The following is an 11,403-nucleotide window of genomic DNA, read 5'->3' as shown; positions in this document are numbered from 1 at the left end:
CGGTTCAGGAGCCACCGGCGCACAGTCAACACGCCTACCCCTGACGACAAGTTGTTTCAGAAGGTGAGCACGGCCCAGGCAGGCGAGGGCATTCCCGCAGACCTGGCAGGGTGCAGCGTGCAAGAGCTGGCTGAGAGTCTCTGGGTCACTGCCTCATGCAAGAGCCGAGCCAGGAAACATGTTGGAAATAACAGTTAGCAGACTATAGCATTTCTGCCAGCCACCGGCTCATGAGCCAGGTCAGGGCAGTCCCATCGTGAGCCGGTCCCACCACACAGACAGGCCAGTCTTAACCCTTGGGAGCCCCTTCCTTGTCCATGACGTGCTTGGGTTCGCCATAACCCCTGTATCACCAGTGTCTTCAGTACCACCCGGCTCTTCCAGAGCCTGCCCCCCAGCTTTGCTTCGCCATGGTAGCATGTATATGGGGTATTTTCCTAGAGAGGTGGCAGGGTCTGGCTGGAGGTCTGCTGAGAGCAGGATAAGGGAGGCAGGTGCCCAGCAGGGGCTTGCAGATGGCGAAGCATAAGGAATACAACGAAAAGAGCACCAGGAGCATAGGTGCTCTGTGTATCATCAGGGGATGTATCAGTATGTGCTGCTGGTCCTGCTAGCGCTAGCTGAAGCCTGTGGTTTTTCTCCATTGTTAAAATGTCCCAGAAAACAGTGCTTCAGTCACTGCTTCCATTAGGAAATACCCAGCACAAGAAAAAGCAAGTCTGCGTTAGAACAGTTAATGAGAAAAATAAGTCTGAGCTGGAGTTCAGCCTTCTCTGGAAGCAGAAGCTGTGCAGGGGCTTGCCAGGACCTGCTGGGATCAGGGCTGTGCTCGGACCCAGATGTAGAGAGGCTGCAGTCTGGGGCGTAGGCTAATGATACCCACATAGCCTCAGAAGTCAGAAATGTAGTGAATTAATTTTGCTGACAGAACGAGATTACACCAGCATTTGAACCATAATACAAAGATACAGAGATGCAAACAACAGTCTCTCTTAAACTGTGTCTTACACAAAGGACGGGCTTTGGATGCAGCGTCCCAATTTCAGCCTTGCCTTCATGTCTAAAAATAAGCAGTAATCTTAATAAGGGCAATAAACAAGCACTTGGCAGAACCAGAAGTTGCTCAAACTCTTTCTTAATACAAATTCCCCTGATATATAGGGTATTTGCATCAGGACAGATACTGGTTAGTTTTCCTCGCGTATCTTCTCCCCCTGTTAGTGCCATTTGCTGAGTGTGGGTCAGCACTGATGGGCCTGGGTGCCCCTGCATGGGCCCAGTGCCCTCTGCTCCCCCTTGTCTCAGCGGGAGCAGGACAGGAGCCGCCTGTGCCATCAGCAAGCCTCCAGCTTGCCAGATTTCTGCTCTTCCTCCTCTGCCTTCATCTGCCTACGTTTCATAGAGGCCCTGGCCACCTCAAGTTGTATTTCACGGCAGTAAAATGCAGGAGCTCTCTCCTGTCTGACTTCCCTCCCACGCTCCCCAGTGAAGCCTGTGCAGGAGGGGGGATGTTTCGCCCGGAGCTGGGCAGGGTCCTGAGCCGCATGGTGCTGGAGTGGTGACTGATGGCTGCTGTCTTCCTAGCTGGCCAAGACCTACTCATACGCCCACAGCTGGATGCACCGTGGCTGGAACTGCGGAGACTACTTTGCCGATGGTATCACGAATGGGGCATCTTGGTACTCGCTCAGCAAAGGTAGGGGCTGGGCAGGTGAGCACCACCTGCAGCAAGGTGTTGAGCTGAAGAGAGGTGACGGGATAGATGAGAAACCTCAGGACGGGATGGGTGGAGGAAGGGCTGTGGCAATAGCACTGTGCCAATAGCACTGTGCCTATTACTAGACACTATTCTGGTGTCTGCATCTCAGACCAGGAAATGGCTTGGGAAGACTGGAAGTGGCTTGGGAAAGAGCCACAGAAGTAGCCAAGGTCTGCAGAGACCTGCCGTGTGCTGCTGGATGAAGGAAGCATTAATCTGTTAGTGTATTTGAAAATGCTACGGCGTAACTCCATCAAGACCCAAAACTGTGACCAAAGGGAAGACATTTCTTGTAGCTGCTGGCTCCTGAAAAATCTGATTAAGAAAGGCATAATGAAGACACTGAAAATCAGCAAATTAGGCTAGAAAAAAGATGGAGAGCAACTGGAAGGGGAGCTGTTTGGTACAGCCCCTGCAGTACCAAACCTTCCTGAGCTTCTGAAGGCAGAGTGGTGAATGATCTGGCTGACGGAGGGACTGCCCCAGCCACAAGGGGAGGGGGCTGCACGGGGGAAGAAGGCTCTAGTTGTGCTGTATGGCAAGAGGAGGCTACACCTGCAGAGCGAAGAGGGAGAGCAAGACGGTTCTGGCAGAAGATAGACACGGGTGAGGATGCCTGGGACACGGGAGTGGGGAGGGAAGGGGGCTTTGCATTCCCCTGGCCACAGGCTCTTCTTCTCTTCCAGGCATGCAGGACTTCAATTACCTCTACACCAACTGCTTTGAAATCACCCTGGAGCTGAGCTGCAATAAGTTCCCCCCCGAGGAGGACCTGGAGCGGCAGTGGATGGCCAACCGGGAGGCCCTTGTTGCTTTCATTGAAGAGGTAAGGGGGCAGTTCTGGGACCTACACCCTTCTCCTGCAGGCCCCCATGGGGCAAGATGGTAGGGGACTGGTAGGCACTAGGGGTGGAAGGGAGGTGGTCATGGAGCTTGCTGGGTGCTCTAGTTGGTAGCCTTTGGGGAGGCTGTTGTGTCCTAGACTGGCTCTGCCAAGGGTATGGGGGAAAGGTGGGGTTGTCCCCAGAGCTCTGCCCTCCTCCGGTGCTCGGCAATACCCTCTTGAGCAAAGGAGGGTCCTTGATCCAGCAGACTGTCTCCCTCCCTGCAGGTTCACCAGGGCATCAAAGGGATGGTGTCAGATGAGAACAACAACGGCATTGCAGGAGCAGTGATTTCTGTCCAGGGAATCAGCCATGATATCACCTCTGGTGGGTTGTCGGTCCCATTGCATGCTGTCCCTTTTGGATACAGCCTCTCGGAGGCTACCTGGGTATGTGGGAGGACGTTAGCGGGCGAGGCTGTAATATGTGTGGCCAGCATAGTTTGCTTCCCAAAAACACTAGCTGTGAGAAATGTGCCTGTGCATCCTGGACCAGGGAGGGCTTAGGAAAGAAAGAGGTGAGAACTGGAATCAAACCTTATTGTAAAGGACTTCAGAAAGTCAGCTCCTATTTTATCTGAGAGAGAGGAGAAAATACATTTGTACATAACCAAACAGAAGACTGAGAAGAAGGGATAGATGAGAAACCTCAGGACAGGATGGGTGGGGGAAGGGCTGTGGCAATAGCACTGTGCCAATAGCACTGTGCCTATTACTAGACACTATTCTGGTGTCTGCATCTCAGACCAGGAAATGGCTTGGGAAGACTGGAAGTGGCTTGGGAAAGAGCCACAGAAGTAGCCAAGGTCTGCAGAGACCTGCCGTGTGCTGCTGGATGAAGGAACGCTCCCACAAACGCTAATCTACTCAAGCGTCTAAGTATCTCCACAGAGCTGAAATAGCTGATAGCAAAGGACACGATGGCAGAACAATACAAAAGACTGAAAGTTCAAGCCAGACGAATTTAGACTGAGAATGAAGTGCCGCTTTAGTTTATCCAAGTTGTGGTGGCTTCTCCTTTGCTGGCCGATTTTAACCTCCTTTTCATAAACACCCTTCTCCAACCGGCGCAGACATTACAGACTGGCTGCAGAGAATAGCCAATATTCCAGCTCTTCAGAGGTCAGACTATGAAATCACCAAAGGGGAGTGTGCGATCACAGAATCGCAGAGGTGCTGGCTGCAAAGGGCCCTCTGGGGTCTCCTGTCCAACCTCCTGCTTGGAGCAGGACTGTCCCCAACGTTGGCTCTGATCAGCCATCGCTCCCTCCAGCTGATTCTCACTGACCCCCAAGGATGGGGGGTCTCTCTGCTGTCCTGTGCCAGGGCTGCACCACCTTCATGGTGAAGCTGTGCTCCCTGATCCACCCTGAAGCTCCCAAGCTGCCATCTGTGGCCGCTGCCCCTCCTTGTATTGCCTGGCACTGCTCAGAGGAGTTTGGCTCCATCACCTTTGTAGCTGCCCTTCAAGTAGCTGCCGGGTGTGAGCAGATCCCCCTCCGCCTCCTCCCAGCCAGGCTGAGCCTGCCCGGCTCCCCCAGCTCTTCTTGTGGGGCCTGAGCTCTCCCTGTGGGTCAGGAGCTCTGGTTCTCCCACATCTCTCTTGATCTGGGGGCAGCAAAACTGGACATGGTGTCCAAGTGCAGCCTCTCTGGGACTGAACAGAGGGAGAAAACTATTCCGTTTGACCTGCCGACCACCCTCCCTGTTTTCCCCTGGAAGCCCCTGACTCATGTGTGTCTCACTCGTACCAATTAGCCCCACCTAAGCCAAAATAACACAGGCTACCTGTAATGATACTCAAATTTGCAAAACCCATCCAGTTCTATAGATGGGAATATACTCAAATTGTCCAAGTAATCCATAATGTGCTGCTGCCTCACTGTTGGCTGTCCCCTGTCCCTAATCACACCAGTACACAGTCCGTCAAAGTGCTCCTGGGGCTTCCTTATGCAGGGAGAATCAGGGAGCAGATGAGCTGATGAGCAATTAAAACCCTGCTGATAACCCAAACGTGGCAAAATTGTATATGACAGGAATTAGAGATTGTGTTATGCATAAGGAGTCAGACTGGAGCTGTGATTGCCCTTAGGTCTGCTGTCATCTGACTGGCAAGCGCTCAGATTTGCAGCCTCCCTGCACAGGCACAGCCAATGCTGCTGTATCGTCCCCTTTCGTTTGGCATTTACTTGCAGACTGACCTCTACTCTGGCACTAATGAGACATCACTTGCAGTCTACCAATGTGAATCCAGCCTTGCAGTAGCCAGCAGATTTGGAAGGAAGGCCAAAAACTGCCTGGGTTTTGAAGGCTACACATCCTCGAGGAAGTACACTCAGCAAGACCTACTGGATTATCTTTTGCTCTGCTCCCTGTGCATCCTGAGTGCTTTCTCTTCCCACCTTGTGTTCCAGGTGATATGGGGGATTATTTCCGGCTGCTGCTGCCTGGCACTTACACTGTCACAGCCTCTGCAGAGGGGTACCAGCCCCAGACGGTGACAACAACAGTGGGCCCAGCTGCACCTTCATTGGTGAGTCAGGCTGCATAGTCACGAGGGTCTCTCAAAATGTCTTCACCCCAGGGAGAACGCAATGCAGCGGGGGATGTCTAGTGAGCAGTAGAGAAAGGAGATGGGATGTAGAGCATTGCCGGTGGCTACAGGCTGTCTGCTTTGGCAGACACAGGGTTCCCCGCAGCTCACAGAGAGGGACAGGGTGAAGGCAATGCCATGTGCCTCTCGATTCCTTACTGAGGGCTCGCAGCTGCCCTGGGCTGCTATGCCAGCTCCTCTGTCCCTCTGCCTCTTGGCTGTGGGGAGAGCCCCTGGCTGGCGGGGGCTGTTGCTCTTTAGCTCTGCCTCCATCCTCCCCACTCTCCAGGACGTGATGATGCGGAGACAGCATCTGTTCCCTGAGGCTCCATTATCCCCCTGGCTTTGTGGGTTTCAGTGCTCTGCTATCATCTGCGTCCTGCCTGGGACCAAACACGTTATCAGACGGCTAGCAAGAGGCTGAAGTCTGCCTTTCTTTCTGCCGAGAGCACCCAAGACAGATGGGAACTGGGTGCCAACAAAGAACAGCCAAGCACCTTTGGGAGCTGAAGTGCTCTTGACACCAGTGCGGCCCCTACAGTGCCTTTCTGAGGGCAGGCTGGACAACTAGAAATTGGTTATAAAAGCAGCGGGTGGTGATTCCTGCCCCTGCTGTTGCCTTGTGAACATGGTGGGACTGCAGATGCAGCCTCCTCTAAGGACCGGCAAGAACCCGCTGGCTGCGGCATCCTGGCACATCATTTGCTTCACTGCATGTACACTGGTCAGGCTCTGCCGTAAATACACTGCAGTGGTTCTCCCACCCTCCGTCTCTTCATCCCACCCTACCCAGCCTCTGAAGTTCTTCCAGAGCTGCTCTTTTCTCAGGATTAGAAACCTTCTAATTTTCATCCTAAATTTATTTATGGTCAGTTTATCCTTATTTGTTCTTATGCCAGCGTTGTGCTTTAAATAGCTCCTCTTCTTCCCTGGTATTTATTTCCTGATGTATTTATAGAGAGCTGTCAAGCCCAGTCCTAGCCTTTGTTTTGCTAGGTTAAGCACCCAGCTCTTCGCTTTCCTTTTTAAAATAGATTTTCCTTTTACCATGTTGCTGTAGAAGACTGATTTGTTCCCTGATGGTCTGATCTTTGCAGATCTCCCCTCACAGCAGCCCTCCTGTCCCCATTTCCTTCTGCCCCTGCAGCACCTCCCGTACCCACTGTTCACCCCATCCCTCCCCCAGGAAGCCCACACAGCCCCATTCCAGTTTCACCTTTCTGTGTGGCCTCCCCATTCCCCGTTTATCTGATGCTGTCCCCTGCACGCTCCGTGTCCCCTTCTCCCTCTTGTACCTGCTTGCATGGCTGTAGTGGATGGAGGTTTCTTTTCTGGAATTTTTTTGCCTGGATCTACTGGAAGCACTGGTTGCTGGAAGACTGATTAAGCAGGATTCAGCTAACGAGATGCAATTGAAAAAGGACTGTCTGTCCTAAACCATCCTGTGTACTAAATATTCACAGAGATGCAAAGCAATGCTATTTCTCTACTCTCTGGTGAGAAAAGATGAAGAAAGAGCATAGCGCAGTCCCTTGCCTTTCACAGCTCATCTTCCAAACCATCCTAGGACATTGTATTGCCACAGGAGCAATTCTCTGCATAAGAAATGTAGCTGATTGTTGGTACAATATTTTCCACAGGGAAAAAAAAATGTTTCCAGCTGGTTTAAGAACTGAGTTCCCATTGTATCGTAACACTGCCTGAGGCCCCTTATTGCTTGTCTTGGCCCGAGACGGCTTCAAAGGCTAGTGGCAGAGGCAGGTCCTGCAGACCCCTGAGCTAGCAGAGCACACACACGGTGTTACACAGTTACTTTTGTTGTTTCTCCAGGTGCATTTCCAGCTCAAACAAGATGTGGTGAGGAAGCCCCCGGAGCGTAAAGCCTCAGGCACACGCATGAACAACAAAGCCCTTCAGAAGAAGGTAGTGCCAAGAGCCACCCGCCGGGGAACCCAAAGATGAGGACAGCTCACTTGGCTGAGAGCTGGGGGAAGCCGTTTATACGAGGCCTGGCTGATGACTCCAGCCAGTGAACTTTCCAACAGTCCAGCATGAAACTAGCCCAAATTATTAGGTTATTAAACAAGGAAGTATTTAATCCCTGAGCAAATCATGAAGTCATTCACAACAAAATGTGCCTGGGCAGTGGTTACCCGGGCAGTGTGTCTAGCTGCTGAGCTCTTCTCCTGCACTCGCTCCATCTCGGCGAGCTCTGCTCCCTTTACTCCTGGACTCAGTTGCTACAGCCCACGTGAGATGCCCAGACACTAGTGCATACCAGGGAGAACGAATCCGGGCCCTGGTCTTTGACTGCTGCACTCACAAGCTGGGCACGTGAATCCTGGCACTAGTCCTCCGGGTGCGAGTGCCACGCTTCTCCCTCAGGTAAGGACGGTTGCTGCCTGTAGGCCCTGAAGTTAGGGGGAGGTCAGTTTTAAAACAGTCAGTGATGTGACCAGCTCTGAACAGTTTGTCCCACGCGTAGCACAGCTATAGCTGGTTGGCAACACCACAAGTAGGAATGCAGCACATTTACCTTGATGTGCAGATGGGACTTTCTGGTAGCTGGTTTGGATTATTTGCAGTCAGACAGGCTGAAACGATACATGCTGGCAAAAGCCAAGGATTATCCCATCTCCTTATGTCTTCAGACCCAAACCAGATGGCTCACTGAAGGGTCTGCTCTAGCCAACACAAACTATTAGTCTGAGCACAAGAGTAACTAGGTGAGGTCTGACAACTGGTGATGAGTAGGAGTGCAAGACAGTGTTCCTTTGAGACAAATACCCTGAAACTTGGTCCTGTCAATGTGCAACAGGGAAGCGTGGATGCTTGATGCCAGCAGTGTGCTGTGCAGGTACAGCACAAGCCATGTGAGTTGTAATTGGGTTAGGGAAGACATGATCCGTAGTTCAGTGAGGTGGGGTACTACAGGCTGAGCCTTAAAATGCTGCTTAGGCTGTGTGGGCAGGTTTGGAGTGGAAGCAAGAGTAGAAACAAAGCTGGTTACTTCCACGGTAAAAATATCTTAAGCAGGCAAAACCTTTCTAGCATTCTTCATAGAAAATAAATGGCTCCAGAGAGAGAAACGGTCCCACCCATGTACCCCAGCGATTTCTTTTTCCTTGGTTGGTTATCGCAGTCTCCCCCATACAGCCCTCCGTTGCACTGGCGCTCTCCATGTCTCATGCCTGTCCAAAAAGTGTCCCCCAGACATCCCTTTGCTCCTCCTCTTTTGCAAACATCTCTTTGTCTCTTGTGAGCAACCTCTGCCACCCTACCGCACAGGCAATATTCTGCACTTCATCCCTCACCGTCACCTCCTCCTCTGTCTCTGCTACAAGATGCTAATGGGATTTTCAGCCCTAGCAGCATACACATGCTCTTGTAGCTCTGCCTGCTAACAGAAGCTGTTTCTCTGTCATGCCTGTTCTTGGAAAGGCAGAGCAAACTGTCCCTCACAGGGTATTTATACAGGCTATTGAAAAAAAGTGCCAGGAATGGTAGTGCACTTAACCATGGCTGTGAGTGATTTTGGTCTGCAGAGGCCAGTGTGGGCTGGAGACACTGACCAGTTCCACATTCACAACCAAAGCTGAATTCAGATTCTCTGATTTTTTATCTTTTGGTGGCAGAAGGAAGTGGGAAAAGGACGGTGAGGCTGAGATGTTCAAACTCCTGTGTGGTTTAACCTCTTCCCCTGGCCAAGCCCAGCAGCATCACTCCAGATGCTGGACCCTCCTGTTTGAAGCCACGTGTCAGTGCACATTCACCCAAAAGATTCCCTGGTGGACGTGCAGGCAGGATGAGGGAGGCCGTCCTGCGTCCCACAGCCTGGCCCCATGCAGCATGCAGAAGGGTCTGCTGTCACCAAGTGTCCGATCCATGTGCAGGAAGATACTGCTGCCCCCAACCACGGCGCTAGCTCAGCTGGCTGAACTAACCGCTCACCTCTGAGGATGTGTATGAAGCTGAGAGCAAGGAAAGGGCTCCCAGGGAGCAGCCTTCAGTTGGCTAATTCAGCTGGGCGGTCCCTGGACAGGGTGATGCTCAGCCTGCACACAGCTGCCCGTGCCACCAGCATCCCAGCAGTGTCACGGGTCGCCTTGCTGAGCCTGCTGGCTGAAGGGTGCTCTCATGTTGCCCTCTTGTGGTCCTAGAAAATGTAGGACCATCTCAATTCCCCTTACTTTCCCGGGCAGAGTCAGAGGGGGATTTCTTCTCTAGAACAGGACAGCCAGCCGAGGAGGCCACGTCACTCACCCTCGCAGGCTGCTGTGGGCTTGGCAGTGCAGCAGCAAAATTAGAGTCTCAGTCGCAAGCTGTTTCCCCTACAAGAGGGTTCCTATGAGATACAACCTTCTGGAGGACTCTCTCTCTCTCTGGGCTGGGATTTGTCCAGCTCATTCTCCTCCCAGCTCTGAATATTTTTGTGTTGAACAGTTTGGTAAAGCTCCACTTGGCCATGGCCGAGCTCTCCACGTGAAAACACGGTTACAAAATGTTTCCGAGGCAGCATTCTCTTAAACACGCCTCTCAAAGGCTTGCCATGAACTTAGCCCCCAGTGTTGCAAGAAGCGTGGGCTAAAAATGGTGCTAAACCTTTGGATATAACATTTACAGTACAGTGGTTTCACATTCTTTTGAGGCTCCAGTCAAGGCAAAAGCAGTTGACAGGTTTGTGTCAGAAGTCACAGCGAACAGCCAATCCTCCCCATCCTTTCTGGGCCACTCATGATTTTGTAGACCTCTTCCTCCACCCTGTGTCCTTCTTCCAAGCTGAAGAGTCCCAGCCTACACGGTTGTGTCTGTTCCCATACCTCTGAGCATCCTTACTGCCTGTCTCTGAACCTTCCTCCATTCCCTTCTACCCTTTCTGAGATGAGGGGACCAGAACTGTATGCAGACACTGGAGAAATATGTAAACAAAGTGAAGCCAGGCCCAGAAGGATGAACCAAGAGGCTTACAAGCAAGACTGTAGGGATCCTGGGATGAGCAGGAACCCCAGTGGGGGGGGCGGATGGGACTCTGTGCATGCAATGCATGCTGTTTTCTGTGGCTGCCATAAAGGAGGCAGAAAAAGGGAAAATACAAATAGCTGAACTCAAGAGTGAGGCAGCTTTGCTGGGGCTGTCAGCAGAGGTGGGTTGGTTATGGCGGTGACCTGAAAGGTTGCAGGAGGGATCGGATGATGAAAAAAGCTCAAAACCTGTCTCAGCAGGCAAGAACAGCAGAACCTTTGGGCTCAGAGGACAACATCTAAAACCCTGTGGCAGGGTCTGGCATCCATTTTTCAGCTCCAGCAAACTTTATACAAGCAACCGTACCTGCGGGGAAGAGAACACCCAGCTCCCCGTGCAGCTTCAGGCCCTCTGCCAACAGCATTGCGCCGTGCGAGCGGTGGGGGTCCCCGCCTCAGGAGAGCAGACGGGGAGTCAACGCCCCGCCTGTGCACGTACTAACACGACTCTGACAGCGGTGCGTGCGGCGCGCTCTGCACACCCCGCTCCTGGCTGGTGGCAAGCCAAGCTGGGATCTGGGTGGTTGCTATGGAGAAGTGTAGCAAAATGCACAAACAAGTGCCAAACGGCAATAACACTGCTCTGGGGGCTGAGAGACTCCGGGCTTTACAGCGTGTTGCTGAGGGATGGTATTCCTTGGGGAATGGAGGCTTTTTTTGGCCTGCCAGGAAAACCAGTGCGGGACCTACTGTACTTGGTGTGCCCGACTCCTGCGTGATGCGCAAACCGGCCCTCCCTGTCACGTGGGGGTTTTTTTTGTTTTTCTCCATCTTGGTGCTCTGGCGTGATCTTAGAGTGTATCTAAGCAGCCAAAGCCAGCTCCCAGCAGCAAAACTCAGACTGCACCAGATGGACAGTGTAGACCCACTCGTCAGTTGCTGCCAAAGCTGAAGCACACAAGGCAGCGAGAGACTCCCAGGAGAAGGCAACAGTGGGGAAGGGGAGCCCCAGCGCTGCTCATGTCTGCGAGGCGGCGGCGCTTTGTAGGGAAGAAGTTGAAGAGGGTTTGCACAGGCAGCTGCCCGTCTTGCTCTGCGCCAGGCTCCTGGGTGCTCTGTCAGCACCCCTGGCACAGGTGCACGGCACGCAGGTGCCGTGCCCCAGCCCGGCAGCTACGGGGGGGGCGGGACCCCCCGCCGGGCAGCG

At 52.8% G+C, this 11,403-nt stretch overlaps 1 protein-coding gene across 1 annotated transcript in view; it reads left to right on the top strand.

The window, feature by feature from the left end:
• The window catches only part of CPN1 (carboxypeptidase N, polypeptide 1), a 14,387-nt gene extending 7,190 nt beyond the window's left edge, over window positions 1-7,197 (top strand). The window contains exons 6-11 of the mRNA XM_009323321.1: window positions 1-63; window positions 1,585-1,696; window positions 2,446-2,585; window positions 2,871-2,970; window positions 5,057-5,175; window positions 7,066-7,197. The exon at window positions 1-63 is cut by the window's left edge and continues 120 nt beyond it. Of these exons, the coding sequence (XP_009321596.1) occupies window positions 1-63; window positions 1,585-1,696; window positions 2,446-2,585; window positions 2,871-2,970; window positions 5,057-5,175; window positions 7,066-7,197 (666 nt within the window). The remainder of the gene's footprint in view (window positions 64-1,584; window positions 1,697-2,445; window positions 2,586-2,870; window positions 2,971-5,056; window positions 5,176-7,065) is intronic.
• Window positions 7,198-11,403: the final 4,206 nt, after the last annotated feature.

The sequence above is a fragment of the Pygoscelis adeliae genome, unplaced genomic scaffold, assembly GCF_000699105.1.
Source record: "Pygoscelis adeliae isolate BGI_AS28 unplaced genomic scaffold, ASM69910v1 Scaffold294, whole genome shotgun sequence".
NCBI lineage: Eukaryota > Metazoa > Chordata > Aves > Sphenisciformes > Spheniscidae > Pygoscelis > Pygoscelis adeliae.
This window is presented reverse-complemented; position numbering and strand designations above follow the sequence as displayed.